Raw genomic sequence first — 19,376 nt, 5'->3', positions numbered from 1 at the left:
GTGTGTGTGTGTGTGTGTGTGTGTGTGTGTGTGTGTGTGTGTGTGTGTCTCTCTCTCTCTCTCTCTCAATCGGTGAGTGCCGGGACTGTTACAATTTATTACTATTCATTTCTGAAAATGGCTAGTCACTATTCCAACAGACAGACAAAAAGTGCATCTGGGTTGCTAGGCTACTGCACTGTTTGCACTTGAAACAGACAGTTACCGTTGGCTCAGTCAGTATGTCAGTACAGCTCCCTCAAGTGACCAGCAGCTTTGTGTATTTTTTCCATTAGCTAGCTTGCTACCTTTCACTGCAAGAAGTGGACCTGAGCAAGGCTAGACTACACAAATGGTTTCCAATAGAATAAAAGTTTCAGAGGAAAACCAAGAATTCAATGATACCTGGACAGAATCATTTGCTTTCATAGCCAAGGCTGCTGGCAAGCAGAGGTTTACAAACGATTGCCTATTGGAAATATTCAGGCCGAAATAAGCTATTTATAGTCTGCTTTCCTATGCACTTTATATTGACCAAACTGCCTAGAACCTACCTACCCACCTACCTACCTAACATATAACCAACAACCCTTGGTAAAATATGAAGTGAAAACAGCCATTGCTTGTTGATCAGTAAGTGGTCAATACAGACAGTAGGCTAATTACCCACATAACTTTTGGTGCTTGGCGCCCCTATAGTTTTTGAGTGAAATTGCACTGCCACACCAGTGTCGTATAACTTGGTCCAGTGTCCGAAAATAATTTATTTTACCAGACAAATATGAACCTTATCGGTCACGTTTCAATAACAGTCCATGTTACAAACGCAAATATAATGTACACCAAGGTTACAGTTGCGTGAGAGAGAGAGAGCGAGCGCAGGGATCGGCAGTCTCCATATTACAAGTCAGTGCACCATCAAAATTATTTTGAAGCTGTTATTTTAGTGTTAAAAAGTTACATAGTGTTGCCTTAATGGCCTGTGCAGTACTAAAAATGGCGCCCTAACGTTTTAGACTTTGGAGCGCAGTGCTCCTGTGGGGGGGACTTAGAGCTCTAGAGCCAGAGCATTGGTGGTCACATAATTATTGACAAATGGATACTTGTCAGTGTCAGAGTTTCAGTTAGAAAAAATTGGTGTCGGTCAACGTGTCCTGGAAGATTTCAATGTACTGGACAAATGGGAGCGATTCCGGTCAAATATTATCTGTATTTATTGACCTTAAAAACAAATGATAGGTAGGCTATATAAAGAATGAAATCATGAATGCATGTTGATTTATAATATTTTTTATTGAATATTCAAAATAAATAAGTCCCGTCAGTTAACACCCTTTTAAAAATTAATAAATAAATATTATGCACATTACGATTTGAAATCAAATAATTTCCATTTGTGATCTATAAGTAACAAATGCAGCTGCTTTAATCAACATTTTACTAATCTGTTAAAAACTAAATGGCTTAAGGTGTGCTGCTACCTGGCGGGGCTGCGGAGAGCGCCGCCGGGTGCCTTCCGGGGCCCCTGGGGGTGCTGCTTGCTATTGTGGGTGTGGGTTGGGGTGTGGGGGGTGGCTGCGGGCTTCTGCTTCTGCTGCGTGGCTTCTCTGCGGCGGGCGCCCCTGGTGCTAGGGGTGGTGGAGGGCCTGTATATCTGGCGGCCTGCTGGCATCGGCAGAGGGGGTGGGGTAACATCCACATGCCCCGCGCTGAGCACACGCTGCTACGTGTATGGGCACTTGGCACTCATGCCAGGTGGGGTGTCTGGTCGGCTGCGGTGGGGCGGGCCTCCCCCTTGCGTGGGGTGTGGGTGGGCATGGGAAATCTGCCGGCTCGCCCGCGGGGCAGGCGGTTGGGGCGGGGTGTCGGTCTGTCGCCATGGGGCCGGGATCCAGGCCTGCGGTCCGTGCCTGGCGCCCGTGTCCTGGGTTCTGTGCCTGCGGCTGCGTGTTGTGCCTGCACCTGGCGGTTGGTTGCTGTAGGCGCCACTGGGGTGTGGGGTCTCCTCGTGCTCCCTGGGACTGAGTAATGCTCCTTGGGACTGGGTGTGGGGGTTTTACCATCTGCTTGAGGTCAGAACTTAAATATCCCAAAAAACAGCCAACTATGGATGTATGTTTCATTGTTGTCACATTCAACTGTCTTTCTGCTTCTCCTCCGAGTTCTGGACGCCCCAATCTGTCGCTGCTCCTTGTGTGTTTACAAGCGCAACCTGTCCACGACAGAGGGGGCGGGGCTTATTTCTATGTCGATTAACGTGATTGGTTAGAGGTAACAGGTAAGCTTTAGATTGTCCAAACTGATTGGCTTTCCGTTGCAACTTGCCAAATGCGGAAATTTACAGATCTGCAGATTTTATTTTATTTTTTATTTTTTTTAATCTAAATGATCGGGTCTATTTTATTTGACAGAGGAAAAAAATATTGTGATAATTATCATTATATCACCCAGCACAAATTTTTAATTGCGCTTAGAGGGAATTATTTCATTATTTAAATATTTTGGACTTGAACAAGAATTTCCCAGTCAAAAACCGGTAATTACTGGATAACGGAAACTCTGATCAGTGTGTGCTTATGTTGTGGACTGATGTTACATACTGGAAGAGGGCCTTATCACATTGAAATGTTCATTTCAAGAAACAATGGACTTTCTATGGAAACTTGTGTTGCTCTCAAATGGGCGGTCGAGCTTCTCGGCCGCTTCGAAGAGTAGCCATTAACATCCACTTGTTTTGTTTACGTCAGAGTATCATAAGCCTGCACCACTACATCCGTTGTACCCCATCCCCACTAAGAGTCAGCGGGGGTCCCAAGATGATTGGCGTCCTCTGTGTTTAATATGTGCTCCATGTAACACTCTCCCAAATGAGTTTATGATAATTCTGTCCTCCAGAGAAACTTGAGCAAAGAATGGAAGGGGGGGGGGCAAGAAAACTGATCCTTCTCCGGGGAGCCAGATGAGGAAGGAGCTTAACAACGATCCTCTCTGGGTAATTGTCATCTAGAAGGGGAGAGCATTTTCAACTTTGGATGGATATCATAGCCTTCTATTATCATTATTATTTTTACCAGAATTTGCCTAATTTAAAAACCTTAGGGGCCCGACTAACTATTGCAGTCTTCAATAAGATCAAGCCGCAGCAATTTTACTTGATTTTCGACTTAACTTGAAAAACAGCCAGCGCTGGAAATGAATACTAACCACTAGACAAACAACAACAAACTCCCCTTTCTAGAAGCTGATATTTGATCATTTAATGAGATTATGAATGATTTAAAAAGCTAACTTAAAGAAACTTAAGTTTTTACCTTAAAATGACAGCTTCAAAATCATTTTGATGCTACAGGTACACTGACTTATATGGAGAATGGCACCTATTTCATCAAGCCTGACCGTTAAGGTTCAAATTTGTCCAGTAAAATAAATTATATTCGGACACCAAGCCAAGTTTTGGTGGCAGTGGTGTTAGAGTAGCACTCAGAAACTGTCTTCTTCCTCTTTTACTTTCGGCTGCTCCTGTTAGGGGTCACCACAGCGGATTATCTGCCTCCAATACCTTCTGTTCTGCGCATCTTCCTCCCTTACACCAACTGCCGACATGTCCTCCCTCACCACATCCATAAACCTTCTCTTTGGCCTTCCTCTTTCACTTTCTCTCTCTGCACCCTATCTTATGCTTTCTCTCTCTGCAACGCCCTCTGACCTTTCCTGTACTTTTACATCAGCATTCTTAAAGCAAACATTGCATCTATAGTACTCTTTCCTGGCATGAAACCATACTGCTGCTCGCTGATCCCACCTCTCCTCTTAACCTAGCCTCCACTACCCTTTCCCATAGCTTCATGCTGTGGCTGATCAACTTTATTCCCCTGTAGTTACTACAGCTCTGTACGTCTCCCTTATTCTTGAAGATGGCTACCAGTACACTTCTTCTCCACTTCTCTGGCATCCTCTCCCTTTCCAGGATGGTGTTAAACAGTCTCGTTAGGAACGCCACTGCCATCTCACCTTAACATTTCCATGCTTCCCCAGGTATGTCATCTGGGCCAACTGCCTTTCCACTCTTCATCTTCTTTAATGCTGTTCTCACCTCATCCTTGCTAATTTGCTGTTCTTGATCCACTATCCCCACATCAACGACTCTTCTCTCCCTCTCATTTTCTTCCTTCCCAGCTTGGTCCCTTTGTCTTGCCAATCGGTACAAGTCCCTTTCTCCTTCCTTACTGTCCAACCTCTCATACAACTCGTCGTATGCCTTTTCCTTCGCCCAAGCACACAGAAACTGTAGGGCCACCAAATCCCAAAAGTGACATAGTGCTGCTTTAAGGTAATGTTTAATTGTTCCCCCTAATTGTTCTCTTTGCATTTGTCTCTGCGCCTACTGGGCTGTTTGTTGTTGCAAATAATGAACTGGCAACCTCACAGCCTTTGTCCCTAAACCACACAAGTGTGAGCGTTCACACACAGAGAAGTAGAGACACACACACACACACACACAAGCACACACACACACACACACACACACACACACACACACACACACATTCTATTCCTGCCCCTAGTGAAAATGATCAGGCAACTTGTTTGTTGCTGGATCTGACAGAAGACAAAGCTCTCATGAAGCCCCAATGTGCTCTCTCTCTTGTTGTTGTGAGATAGAGCACAATGCCTCACTCTGAAGTCAGACGCGTCAAACGTTATTACAGGTAAACTTTGAAAGAGAAAGAGAGGGGTTGAGGGGGTTGAGGAGTTGGGAGAAGCAGAGCCACGAACGGTTATAGTTCCGTACGTGCTTCTTAGTTCCTTTCGGTTACAGGAACTTACTAGAGATCAAGGGCTCAGACTGGAGACAACAGGAAAGCAAAATAAACTGTCCGACAAACTTCTGCCGTGGCTAATAACCAAACAGTTAGCTTATTAGCATGTCGGCTAACCTGAGCTCAATACCTTCGTTAAGTCCGCTGAACGAGCGATGTTTCGCCCTGAGAAATGTGTCCTCCCCCTCAGCCATACGCGCCTCTCTTATTTTTTCGGAGGTGACGTCCATCGAGCACGGTCAGCTGCTTACGGCTCAGACGTCACCGTTGATGCCCGTCAGGTTTATCGGCGATCGACTACATTTCCTGAAGAGTCTTTGGCTGGAACTTTTGCTGCCTTCCCGGAGATGGGAAATCGGTCATTCCGCCCCGCGGGTCCCCACTTAACGAACGAAACGGGTTCCGTTGCCTCTGTTCGTTGCCTCTGTCTTGTTTGTTTGACAAAGTTGTGAATTTGACAAGGCATCTACCGAGAGCTAAAACTGAACAGCGGTTTTGATCGAAACTGGATGTATTTTCCAAAGAAACCCGATGTAAAAGCTAACTTCGTACGCCGTTCACGGCGTGTGTCATGCCATGTTGCCGCGAGGTCAGGTCTGTTGCGGCCTGAGTGATCTGCCCAGAAACTCTGACTTGGCATTCGAACTTTAACGGCGGTGTATTTGCACTTTTTCCAGTTGGAAGAAGGAAGGGAGTTATTTTTTTCCGAGTTACAGACCTGTTGAACGCAGCATTTGACCAGCGGTAATAAGCCCCCGTGTGGCTGCAAGCGATACGAGCCCCCTCCTACCTGTGCTGCACGGGGCTGCGCTGTACCTTCCAGCGAGAAGGTCCAGTGTTCGATTCCCGCCTAGGCCGCTATTAACACCACGCTCAGGTGGATTAGCTCCGGATTAAGTGCCTTTGTGGGTGGAGTTTGCACGTTTTTCCCCGTTTCACATGGGTCTCTTCTCAAAAATAAAAGGACCCCAATTGAAAAAAACATGCATAACGCATTCCTGTCTTGTCCCGGGCCACGACATGGATCCGCACCTGGAATTGGTTCCTATGTGTGTGTATGTGTGTGTGTGTAAAGTGCAGTTGCACCTGTATGGCAATAGTCAATTATTCTTGATTAACTTGAATCATGCATTTGCACAGGATAATAAAAACTGCGATACAAAATAGAATTAATGAAATGCCAATATCTACCTAGGACCACAGACGGACCACAAGGACCACGCCATGGTCCACTGAGCGACTGGTCTGGACCACAAAGACCACTCCACAGACCACTCACTAACTGGTCTGGACCACTAGTTTGAGCGCCCCCAGTGGTAGTAACCGGTGGTCCGTGTTAGCGACCATGGTCACCATTGAATTTACTACAAGCCCCTGCTGCTGGATCAGGCCTAGGACAGAGGCGACACATTTTCAGTCCCATGGACAAGGACAGACATTGAGTCTGTGTTATAGATTCTAGATTGTTAGTTGTGCTGAGGCCATAGAACTCCAAATAAACAAGGGTATAATACGTTTATGCTGCATATTATGGAAAATCATTTCCATGGTGTTTGATAAAGCATCTGCAAAATCAATGGATTTGTGCTGAAAGGTTTGCAGCTGATCTAGCTTGCTGCCCACTCTGTTAGAATACTGTCCAACAAACTGTTGATGCAAAATCTATTCCATATTACAATATTTTCTTTTCTTGTCACCTATATCTCTCATATCTCTTAATCATTTCTCCAATTAGATGGTTGACCAATTCTCCTGCTGTTGTTGTTGTTGTTGTTGTTGTCGTTGTTGTTTGCCAACAACATAAGCCTAAGGTTTCTCAGTTCTCTCATTTCACACAGCAACAGATGAAGCCTTTCTTGCTGTTTTGGGGATGACCAGAACAAATCACATTCATCCTCACATTCACATCCCAACAGCTCCCCCACAGCTCCAGCCTCTCATTCCCTCCTCTTCATCCCCTCCTCGTCTGCTTTTCTCTCCTCTCATCTTCCTTCTATCCTCCTCCCCCCCCCACCCACCCCTTTCTCTTCTCCTCCTCTCCTATTCACCTGCTTCTTTCTCCTCCTTGTGCATCTCTCCTCTTCCTCTCTTTCCCGCCACTCATCTTCCCTTTCTTCTCTCCCTCTTTCTCCTCTTCCCTTGCTTCTTTTCCCTCTGCTCTTCCCCAACCTCTCATTCTCCCGCCTCCTCTCTTCGCCTCATCTGCCACTCCTTCTCTCCACTCCTCCTTTTCTCACTCTCCTCAACCTCTGATTCTCACTTCTTCTCCCAGTTCACTCCCCTCCTCATCCTTGTCTCGCCACCTCTCCTCCCATCCTCCTCTCCACTCCCACTTCTCTTGCTCTCCTCAGCTTCCCCAACCTCTGATTCTCACCTCTCCCCTCTTTCTTTTCTCCCCCCTCCTTCTTTTATCTTCCCCTCTTTCTCCCCTCCTCCTTCCCTCACCTTCCCCTGTGTCTCTCTCCTCCTGCTTCTCCACCCTCCTCTTCCTTCTCTCCTCTTCCCCAATCTCTCCTTCTCGCATCAGCTCCTTATTCACTCCTCTCCCCATCCTTGTCTCACCACCTCTCCTCCCATCCTCCTCTCCACTCCCCCTTCTCTTGCCCTCCTCAGCTTCCCCAACCTCCAATTCCCACCCCCCCTTCTCTCCTCTCATCTCCTCCACCCCCTTCCTCCTCTCCATTTCCATCCCTCCTTCTCCCCCTTATCCTCTCCTCCTCATTGTTTCCTCTCCTTATCTCCTCTTCTACTTCTCTCCTTTCCTTCTCTCCTCCTCTTATTCCATCCTCTCCCCGACCATGTCTCCTCCACCTCTTTCTCTCCACACCTCCTTCTCTCGCTCTCCTCAGCTTCCACAACCTCTCATTCCCACCTCTTCTCCTTTTCCCCCCTTCTCTCATCTTCCCCTGCTTCTCTCCCCTCTTCCTCTCCCTTTTCTACCCCCCACCTCTCCTCTTCCATAATCTCTCATCCTCTCCCTCCTTCTCTCATCTCCCCCTCCTACTCTCGTTCTCCTCACCTTGTCCATCCTCTCATTCCCACCTCTTCCCCTCCTTCACTCCCATCCTCCTCCTCCTCCTCTCCTCCTCCTCCTCTCCCTCCCTCTCTCTCATTGCGCACCAGGCTCACCCACCCTCGACTCTTTCATTCGCTCAGTCGCGCCTCGCCTCGTCGGTGCGGCTGTGCGTAAAGAGCGCGCCACTGGATACGCGCGGTGATGCAGCTCCGGTGATAACGCGTCCGATCATTCGTCCCGCGATGCCCTGTCGAGCGGACGGCGGTGCGCCGTCGCTTGGATGTATGTTTCTGGACTTTTCCTAATCGCAGCACCGTGCGCCCGTCTTCTCTCCAAGTCCGGTCGTCGCCGCGTGATTTCGCGCGGAGGGGAAAGCACGATGAAGGGGAAATACGTCCTCCTCGGTTACTTGTTGGTCAAAGTTATGGCTCTCGTGTGCAAGGCGGACGGGGAGCCCGGCTTGCTCGGGGGATTCGTGATGATCGCCACCTCCAACGGCTCCCAGGAAGAGGAAAGCGCGTCGGAGGAGACGCCGCACACGGAGGACAAGTGCCGTGGTTACTTCGACGTGATGGGCCAGTGGGACCCGCCGTTCATCTGCAAGACGGGCAACTACCTGTACTGCTGCGGCACCTGTGGCTTCAGGTTCTGCTGCTCCTACAAGCACTCGCGTCTGGACCAGAGCACCTGCAAGAACTACGACACCCCGGTGTGGATGAAGGCCGGCCAGACCCCGTTTAAGAAGATGAACAAGATGCACGACAGCACCAAAGACAAGACCAACTTGATCGTGTACATCATTTGTGGAGTAGTGGCCATCATGGCTCTTGTGGGGATTTTCACCAAACTGGGGCTGGAGAAGGCGCACCGGCCCCAAAGAGAGAACATGTCCAGGTATAAGCGTCTCACCCTATATTCCCTCTTTCTCTCCTCCTCTCTCTCTCTCTCTCTCTCTCTCTCTCTCTCAGCTGCGCTCGGTGCGCTTGTTTACAAGACTTGGTGGTGCGCAGTAGAGCTCGTCTAGAGCGCGCAAAGTCCCTCTCTTTTGTTCACCTCTTCTTGATTTTTTCCCCGCAGAACAATCACGGATATAACTCAACACATCACCCAGGGAACGCAATGCAATTTAAAAAAAAGCACACGCAACAACAACAAAAGCAAATAAAGTCCGTCAAAATATTATTATCGTCACAATCTGCGCAATGAGACAACAACGTGCGCAATGAGACCCACAACACGACATTGTTTTTTTGTTTTGTTTTTTTAAACGTGTCTTCACTAAAGCGTTGGTTCCCAACGTGAGGTCCGGGGACCACCAGGGTGTCCTTTAAGGGGTTCCAGGTGGACCTCGAAAATGATCGATATGATGAAAAAAAATAAAAAATCACCATTATTTAATTTACAAGACATTAGCACCATTAGAGAATGTGCAATAATGACTGTTTTTGATCAGAGTTTCACCGTTATCTCCCTAATAAGCAGACATTTTGGACTAAATCTAGATCTAACATTAAAAGAAATAATCTTATAAAATGGGTCCTCTGGCCAATTGCGTATTATATTGAGAAGCCCCTTGATATGAAAATGCTTGACACTGATCCAGACTGCCTACAGATTTGTTGTACAGTAGTATAACGCTACATGAGCTACACACTTGGGGGCGGTACAAGAGGAAAGCGAAAATGGCTGTTTCTATAGCTACTGGAAGTATATTATTTATAAGAAAAGTTTTAGGTTTGCAGCTTTAGTTATATGTCTTAGTGTGTTTGTTTGAAATGATCTCTACAATTATTTATATTACATAATAGAAAGGGCTGCAATAATAGAAGCCCAGAAGCCAAACTATACCAACTAAACTAATACGCCCCATCCACCGGGGGATCCGAATATTTCCAGTTGGGCCAGACACAGCTTAAATGAAAACGTGCTGTGCAGCAGCGTGGTCAATCTGAATAATTAAATCACGTATGTTGTGAACACAAATCCCAACGTCTCTCCCTCTCTCGCTCTCTCTCTCTCTGGACAGGGCCGTCGCCAGCGTTCTGCAGGGCGGAGGGCCAAGTGAGCAGTTTCGGGGTAAGGAACCCCTGGGGATGCATTCTCAGCACTATGTTGCAAGGGCCACTAACCTCCGTGAGTTGTTCCGGGGACTCTTTGGGCAGCTCATTATTAATGCTTGTGTTGTGAACTGTGGGTGACATGCAAAAAGTGGCGGGTGTGGGTGTACAGGAGTACTATGTCAGCAGAACCCCCCCAACCAAAAAAAACAGCCATTTGTTCAAAAGGTAAATCGAATGGAGAAGCAGCAAAAGATTCTAAGCTAATTGCCACGCGACGTCGTGAAATCAAAATGTTTGATTTGATTGGGGCGAGGGAAGGAGAGAGAACGCCGGAGGCCTCCCTCGGCCATCTAAACAAAGTTTATAGCTGCCGGTTGTTCTCATGAGAAAGATAAAAGAGAAGCTTTCATGTCTTTAAGAAGAAATATGGGCGTCTTAAGATAGTACAGTGCCAGGCGATGGTGTGTTTATCCCGGTTCGGCTGGACTTTATTTTTGATCTTATGCCGGCCAGATATCCGGCCATTTCATAACGTCAGAAGAGAAGAGGAGAGGAGAGGAGCTTCCATTTCTGATGAGCTTTTCAAATCCATCGGTTATTCACCGTTTTATTTCGGTCCGTGCCCACATGACATAACATGTCAAGAGAGACATAAAGACAGAGAGAGAGAGAGAGGGTGGGGGGGGGATGAGTGTGTGAGTGTGGAGACCAAATAAAGAGTCAGATGAAAAAGATTGAGAGAGAGATAAAAGAGGAAACACTGGGAAGATAACAAGAGGTAAACATAGAAGGAGAGCCAAAGAGAGAGGGAGAGATGCAGAGAGGAGGAGGAGATCGCGAGTAAAAAAAAAAAGGAGAGAATAAGAGAGAACGGGTGGGGGCTACGCGTGTGTTACTGGTGGTGGTGAGGGGTGTTGAATGTGATGCTGCTGCTGTCTATTTCCGTTGGGTCCCGTGGGCTGCCACAGTACACCGCCGCTCTTTCTTTTTCGGGGGGTGAACTCATCCATTTCTTTGTAACGCAGGGGATCAAACGCAAAAACCCGCGGCCCACGTGTAGACGGCCAAGCCTCATATTCATACATACCCTGTATATATATATATATATACAGTATACTTTTTTAATGTTTTGGGTTTTTTTACTTGAAGAACTGCTGTAAGTGCGATGCCACCCCCCACCCCCCCCCAAATTGACCTTACTCACACCGTTCCCCCTATTTGGTCGCAGGGTAGACCGAAGACCCTCCCCTAACCCCCCCCACTCACACACACACACACACACGCACACACACACAGGTCATAGATTCCATGACCCCCCCGAAATTGCATCATTGCAATCCATCGTGTATTAGACATTGAGGGACAAGGAAAGATTCTACCTCCTCTCCACTTTCCCCCCTCTCCATCCCCCACCCACTCAGATCGCTCCTGCTCCCGTCGTACCTTGAGTGAATGGCGTCTTGTACGATTCCGTTTGACGGCCCGCCCCACAAAAAAAATGGCCCTGGGTTGTGACTATGAAAGGTTGACTGACGTGATGAATATCCATCTCTGCGATGCCGCTGAGTGCCGTTCTTCACTCTTTTAAGTCCAACAACAAAAGGACTTCCTAATCCCTCAAGGCTCAAGTTTTGCGTTTTTTTTTCCCACCACGAGTGTGTCGTGAGCGCTCGCCAGGTGTGCCTTGAAAATGTTTCAAATTCCGCGCAAAATGAATAAATGGAAATGAGCTCTTGTGTTGCAAGATCACAATTGCGAGGCTGTACTAGTTCATCAGTTCATTCGTCGGTCAGAATAGCAGCTCTGTGGTCATCCCGATAAGCTGAAATGTAACTGAAAGTGAAGGCCATAATAATAATAAGCGCAGTTGTAAGTGTTATAATTGTTGTAGTGGGATAGTTGTGTGCCGCGGGATTATTTCATTGTAAACCGTGTGCCGTGGCAAACAAAAGGTTGGGAAACCCTGACCTAGATTGTATGATGAAGATACTGACAATAGCTGCTAGTGAAAGTCAGTGGTAGCACACAGACTATGCAAGGAACGTACAAAGCCCAAATCTTCATCATCTCCACAACCTCCATGCGGCTTTGAGTGACTGTCTGTTGTTTTGCCACCCGCCTGCGGAGGGACTGTAAGAGAGAGGAGATAAGCGAGGGGGCTCATCACCCCACCGGCCACGAGGCCACGACTGTGAAATAGTGGTTTATTCTCAGTGATGCGGAACCTGCTCTCCTCGAACCCGCCTAATCCCGGGGTTGGATGGGGTAATCGTGCGGAACGCTATTAACCTCGGCAATCCGGCGGGGTCCGAGGGGCCACCAGGATTGGTTTACAGGACCCCAGATCACAGAAAGGGGGATGAATGGGCAGGTTGAGAGGAGCGCGGTTTAGATTTGTCAGATACGGGCGGCACGATTCTGGAAGCGCAGTGAGAGGTTGCCAAAAGGTAAATCTAATGGAAAAACGGCAAGATGATTCCTCATGGAGAGCCGAGGAGCGGGACGAGCGTGGCGATTAGGAGGGAAGAGGAAAGGGAGGTGATTGTAAGGTAAAGATAAGTGCTTTGGCGAAAACAGGCCACTGCACACGTGCAAACGCACCCGCATGATATGGAGATTGTCCAGGTGTTGTGCATGGCCGTGCTGGATAATCAATTTTTAGTGCAAACCACATATTGATTATAGCTTATGGCCAAATTGCGCTATTACTGGCATCGTTGAATCTAGTCTGGCAGGCCTCTCTCGGCTTATTCAGGAGTAGAAAATTCCTCAGGGGTCGGTGTGGCTGTCAGTCACAGAGTTGTATTTGTCTGTAAAGCAATCACTGAAAACCGGCATAGCGCTACATCATTTATATGCTTTCCCTGCAAGCACTTTATTCAATACGCATTTGTCAACAGCCAGGAGAGCCTTCACTCCCAGCCTCTCTGCTAGTTTGTTGATGGAGCCTTTAACGCCGATCCCAAGCCTGGTAATGTCAATTAGGAATACAGAAGGCCTGAGATCTACGCTTGTTATATTTAGATCTCATGGGTGTCTAGCGTGGGCCCCGGCATCCCATTGCATATTAAAAATGGACATTATCGCCTGAACTCCTCTGCGGCTTTTCGAACCAACCGGCTCACCAACCCCCCATTAGGGGCCGACTGGCAGACTTTCATGTCATCTCAAACGCCCGCCCCCCCAAGACTGATTTTTGTTTGAATTTCTCAGAGAGGGGATGGAAATCCTGCGTCTCTTCCCTGTCTTTGCCATCAAAGGGAGCTCAAAGACACAAAGAAAGGGGCAGTTAGCCAGGCAGAGAGAGACGGAGAGAGAGGGAGAAAATTAGGGGGTGGAAAAAGTGGAGGACAGAGATAGAAAGAGAAAAAGGGATTGAGAAGGAGGCTACAATGTACGGAGACACGGGCCCCAATGTCAGCTGTCAAAGGATCTGCGCGTGCAGCACTCGGAGGGAAAGGGGCAAACCTTCGTTAGACATTTGAAGGAGAGGGTTTCGCCATAAGCTCCAACTCATTCGAGGGAAATATCTATTGCGCCGTTCCCCAATCCACTCCATGGTCTCATTGATCGACGCCTGAGAAAGCGACGGGATGGATGTCAAATAACGGACAAACGGACAAATTAAACAAGCAAATTATGCCATGTCATGAATTTCCATTTCATAATTGATGAAAATGGATGGTTCCCTACAGGGTGGAAGTAAAGAAGAGGTAGAATAGACGCCCTTGACATTAATCATACATGTGTTATTTTCCAGGACAGATACATTGATCCTCATTCCATCAATGTAAGAACAATTTACTCCTCAAAATAGTAAAAGGGACTGCATTTATATAGCGCTCCTCAAGCCACTAAGACCACTCAAAGTGTTTTACATGTTACATGCCTTCACCCATCCACACACCGGTGGCAGTGTCAGCCGTGCAAGGCTCTTAGGGGTTAGGTGTCTTGCTCAAGAACACCTCTGCAAATTAGCCAAAACAGCAGCCGTTCTGGCACCAAAAGGTTTTTAGCGCCCAGCACCCGGTTTATGCACCATAGTGGAGATATAATTTATGTGTCATTACGCATATTGCATCGGGCTCAAGTTTTACGTTGACTTAGAAAGCACCCGTCAGACACACACACATCCGTACGCACGCAAAAAGCATTTTCCACTCATTCGCTCAGATCAGACTGTAATCATCTCCTGAGCGCTCACAATTTATCCATAAACATCCAGTGTTTGGAAAAATCATAATAAGGTAATTGCTTCCGAGATTACACGAGCAGCGAGAAAGGGCCCCGTCTGCAAAGTGCACCGCCTGCCTACATGTGTCTGTGCAGCCGTGCAGCCCCCCTGTGCGTCACCCCGAGAACCGTTCCTGCGTAGAAAGCAGGCGACTGCGTGAGCCCCCTGTCTGCGGAGATGTCCGGAGCCCTCCGTGTGTCACATCTGAGTGCGCAGGACAGGCACCGAACGGCACGAACCAGAGAGACAGACGGGGAGAGAGGGAGAGCCCTGCATTAGAGAGAGATAGAGAGAGAGAGAGGGGCATCGGGGGGGGGGGTAGAAAATGGGGGAAACTGTCAACACTTCAGGTAGTCAACCCCGGGGCGTTGCCACAGAGCGCAGCACCCATTTGATTCTCCACATCTCTCCCGATGTTCAAACGGGAGGCAGGAAGAGCAGGAGCAGGAGAATTATCACCCTATCCCATTCCTCCTCACCCCCCCCACCACCTTTCCGCCTCCACAGTAGACTCATGGAGGTGACTGTCAGACAGGAGTCAGGTAGAGTACAGTGGGGGGTGGGTGTGCCGTTCGGTGCCTGTCAGAGCCATTCCAGTCTCGTCCGGGGCTCCAGCGGGAGAGAAGGTGAAGAGACAGTCGTCGTCTCTGACAGACCTGCAACACCCCCTCCTCTCCTCCTCCTCCTCCTCCTCCTCCTGGGCCTCATTCCGGCATCCTGTCTCTGCCTAATTATCTTAATGCGAAGCCCCTTCAGCAACCCAGGGATGCCATTAGACTCTGGCTTTATTAGGGCTCTGGGGCCGCACTAGATAGCTAGAATCGAGCGGAGGCACTGGAGGGGGCTGGTGGTGGAGGGTGTGGGGCGACAAGGGAGTTGTCAACACAGCCTCAGGCCAGGGAGGGAGCAAGGGAGAGATGGGAGACGGGAGATAAGGATTTTAGCGGTGGCTAGTGCTTGACTTTCTACGTCTCATTGGGATTCATTATTGCCCCCCTGCCCCCCACCTCGAAGAACGTACTCCAGGAACAGCAAGAGACGGATCCCGGGAGGTATTATTATTCGTTTTCTCCCCATGCGTCCTTTGGTAGAAGCGCATCTCCCTGCGGGCGACACGGAGGCCGTCGGGTGGATAACGCCGAGAGTCGAGAGGTGATTGACCGAGATAGAAGCGTCTGCTCCTTCGTTCTGTCTTTCATTATTTCTTTCTTTCTTCCTGCGTCTACTTACTCGCAACCCGTCTCGTCACCACGGCCGTCATAATAAATAAGTGGGAACGGGGGGCGACTTCTAATCAGCCCGACGTCCTCCCCACGCTCAGCTTCCTCGCGAATATTAATCAGTTCATTTACTCCCAGGATGTCATGTCTTGCGGATGACAGGTAATTACGTGTGTGTTTTGTGTGTGTGTATAAGTGTCTTTGAGTCTGAGTATTGGCTTCTAAATAAATAAATAAATATATATATATATACTGTATACTGTATATACAGTATACTCTGTATATATATATACTGTATATATACTATATCAGGGAACACTGCTATATATATACTTCTGTATGTATATATATATATGTATATAAAGTATATATCCATATATTCAGGATCCCTAGGAGCGCATAGCGCCACTCCCCTCGTTCCGACTGCAGTCAAGGCCCTTGAGATCCTTTCTCTGACAATAACAGCCCAGATGTCTGTCAGAAATACAGCCAAGCGTGTCAAATCTCGTATGGCCCGTCTAAGTCTGTTTAGGTTCCCCCCCACCACCATAACATGTAGCTGCTGAGTTGCACCATGGGAAGATCCTGTGTAATCCGCAAGCTATTGTTACCCTGGTTTTTCCTTTCACAGTGTTTCTAATGGGTGAAATACAGCCGTAGTCTTCCGGTTCACACACAGTTGCGTTATATAGTTTTTATATACTGTATATGTATGTATCCCATAAACCCCTCCATCTAGCGCTCGGATTCCTCCCGGCTATACAAAATGTTGCTGTGGCATGCTGGGAAGTGGCCTCTTAACGTGGCGCGCATGGCGGCCGGCGAGAGCCTTGGCTCCCAAAGAGAACAGTCTGTTTCGGTCGAACCAGCCAAGGGCAACGGATCAGTTTCCGTGTTCCTAGGGTGCCGGGCACTCTGGTCTCCTCGCTCCTTCTTGTTGGCATCCAAAACAACATCCTTGGCGCGAACACATCTTCAACACATTCAACACGCAATCTACAGTAATAAACTATGAAAAGATACCCCTCTTCCTGGGGGAGGGAGGTAGGGAGCAGATTTGGCTTGGCTAGGTGACTCACGCCAGCAGCCATGTCCACTCATCGACACTCATCGACAGGGAGAGTAGCATTTGTGACAGCGCCCCCCCCACCCTTTCCCACCCTCGCCCTGGCCCACCCACCCATGACACAGGTCCCCCCACCCACCCTGTTTCTGCCTACGGCCGTCAGTATGGCGCTGGCTCACTTGGCACTCCCGCCCCGGGGGGAGGATGAGGGGACATGTTGGCAAACTCCTGCCCACCGATCCTCATTCTCCACCACACACACACGGTGACACACACTCGGGCAAAGGCTGACCCACCCCCCACCCCCAACTCCCTCCCCTGCTGCTTCCTGGCCGGCAGAAAGGGGGACATGTGGCTGGGCGAAGTGCGTCACAATGCTGGGCGCTCATTCCAACAGTTCTGCTGCCTGCTACCTACCAGGCTGGCTGTGTTTTTACACTTGTTTGACTGCAGAAAAACACACTCCCACCCCCGCCCCTTGAGAGTTGCCGAAGTGTCAATGTCAACGTTGCAATCTTTCCGTGTCAGTGGGAAGCCGCAAACTTTGCATTGTGATTTAACCTGTGTCTATGCACCGCGTAGTCAGCCCCGAAGGTTGGGATTCACTCATCACTCACTGGCGATCACTCAAGAGATCATCAGGTTGTCGGGGGTTTCTTTTTAGGGGCTTTCGGTTTATTTCAGGAGGAGTTTTTCTGAGGGAATTCAAGGTCAGACATTACCCGGCTGTAACACGTCCATATATAACCTGCAATGTGGACACAGGAAAACTTGGAGCGAAATCTATCCCAGCATCAGAATAACAAAAAGTGTCAAATAATGACGTGAGGTTCAGGTTCATGCCCGGAACCAATTCAGGAAGCACGGCAAACCTCTGCCTCACCCCAGAAAAGGGGTCTCAAACCTAATTTGGACCATGGGGGCTGCGTTAGAAGACTGGGTACTGTCAATGCCGTCTACTTCTGAGATGTTGAGTTACAGTAGTGGTTAAGTGTCTTGCTCAAGACACTTCATCACACTACCAGGAAGAGCCGGGAACCGAACATTCAATCTTCAGATAACTGGACGACCCTCCCTACTCCCTGAGTCACTGGACCACAAAGTCCTTTGCGGCAGAATCGGAGCGTTTCCATGCCCTTTCATCCGGCCGCTATGTTCAGTGTCATATGCAAATGCCCCGTTTTCGCCGACGTTCAGCCGAGTCGGACCCGGCAGTGCAGCACAGTGCTAAGCAGCGCAGTGCTTTGTGCACATGCAGAGGGCTTAATGACTTTCTATATTCCCCCACAGGCCTTGAGCTTATTGGAAAACCAGAAAGCGGCATTAAGCTGGGTCTACGCCCCCTGACGGTTCCCCCCGCGGCGCCAGGAGCCGCTCGACACAGGGCCCTTATTCAGCTACTTAACAGCACCGTCACTTCGACGACGCCTCCCTTCCTGCCTTACTTCCTTTCCGCGCTTGTCTGCGCTAACGCACGTCTTCCCCGTACGCACGATAATCACACGAGAAGAAAAATAAAGAGTCCCTGATTTACAGAACGGGAACGGGAGTTGGAGAGGGGAGACGCGAGAGACACAATGAAATCCGGAGGGAGAGGTTTCCCTCAGATGAGCTCTCGGAGCCTCGGCAATTGAACAATCCCCCGCCCCCAAGGAATATTGGGAAATAGAAGTGGAGAGGGGAAGGTTGAAAGGGCCCTTTTTTCCCTCTTCTGCTGTCTGAAGCCTGACAGGAAACTGTAAAAGAGAGAGAGAAAGAGAGAGAGAGAGGAACAGGGAATAAAAAACAGCAAAAATGGGGAGAAGAAGTGCAGGGGGGGACAAAGCTTGGAGTGCCAAACCAGAGATGAAGGAGAAGATTCTCCACTCCAGAAAAAAAAAAAAAAAACGACCGTCGCTGGAACTCCGAGGAGGGTTCACCCCCTCCTGCTCCTACTCTCTTGCTCCTCACCTTCTCTCAACGCAGATGGCGGCATCTCCCGGCTCTTCTGCTGCCTCAAAAATCCCGAGACGCGGAGATGGACCTTCCGTGCGCACGCCTACCTACGAACCCCCATGTTTCCAGCGTAAAAATATTGACGTAGGGGAGGCAGCAGGTGCATCGGTCTTGGCTTCCTTCGGCGAGGGAAGGCGAGGGCCATCTGGATAACGCATCATTGATTAGTAATGCCTAGGGGTACTTTTTGGCGGTGGCCTGGTAGATATTATAGCGCAATGAGAACGCAATGGCTTCGCTACATGGGTGCCTGGAGCCACCGCAATTCAAACGCCATATCTCCCTATTTGGCATGTGTGAATGACAATCTTAAATGCATGTCCATGAGAGCAAATTTCAGAGCTCCTGGCTTCCGTCCATCTGTCCGCACGTCCATTCCAGCCTCATATTGAATTTAATCTCCGCCTCCTCCCTCGTCGCCCAGGCCGGCCCATATGTTTTGTATTGATTATAATCAGCACCCGGGACACTTCCTGCCATCTCGCACAGACTATCTCGTACATGGTCCCCATGCTTCCGCTATTTTCTCTTCCTCTCTAACACGGAGGCCCCCCTCAGATCACAGCTGTAAATGACGTATAATTCATCCCGCCGAGGCACTGCCCCGCACAACAGATTGGATTCATTTTATGCACAGCCACCTCCCTCCGACTCAGAATACTCATCCATCTATCTCCCGGCATCTCGCCAAATTTTAATGGGTCTCACATCATGCCCGGTTCTTTATTATTATTATTATTATTATTATTATTATTATTGTTATTATTATTATTATTATTATTGTTATTTTGCATTATATAGAGAAGCCACTTTAGGAGAATAGCTACACACCCACGATGGAAAATAAGTGCAAGTTGTTTTTCAATCCATCTGATCCATCCACCCTTTTGTGAGTGAGTTTGAACTAGTTTGCCACAGTTGGCTCCGGTGCTGAAACGTCATACATATTTTCCATATTTATTGTACGAACGGCGGCGCTCGAACAA

The 19,376-nt window shown here is 48.6% G+C and overlaps 2 protein-coding genes across 2 annotated transcripts in view; one reads left to right on the top strand and one right to left on the bottom strand.

The window, feature by feature from the left end:
* The window catches only part of cpped1 (calcineurin-like phosphoesterase domain containing 1), a 65,755-nt gene extending 60,655 nt beyond the window's left edge, over nucleotides 1-5,100 (bottom strand). The window contains exon 1 of the mRNA XM_080021655.1: nucleotides 4,930-5,100. Within this exon, the coding sequence (XP_079877781.1) occupies nucleotides 4,930-5,029 (100 nt within the window). The 5' untranslated portion in view covers nucleotides 5,030-5,100. The remainder of the gene's footprint in view (nucleotides 1-4,929) is intronic.
* A 3,094-nt stretch (nucleotides 5,101-8,194) lies between these two features.
* Nucleotides 8,195-19,376, top strand: part of shisa9a (shisa family member 9a) — a gene marked incomplete at both ends in the record, with an annotated part of 36,310 nt that continues 25,128 nt past the window's right edge. Inside the window, 2 exons of the mRNA XM_080021603.1 lie at nucleotides 8,195-8,709; nucleotides 9,842-9,948. Coding sequence (XP_079877729.1) covers nucleotides 8,195-8,709; nucleotides 9,842-9,948 — 622 coding nt within the window. The remainder of the gene's footprint in view (nucleotides 8,710-9,841; nucleotides 9,949-19,376) is intronic.

Source organism: Zeus faber, assembly GCF_960531495.2.
Source record: "Zeus faber genome assembly, chromosome: 20".
Lineage (NCBI taxonomy): Eukaryota > Metazoa > Chordata > Actinopteri > Zeiformes > Zeidae > Zeus > Zeus faber.
The sequence above is the reverse complement of the archived record's forward strand: the minus strand, read 5'-3'. Positions and strand labels throughout refer to the sequence as shown.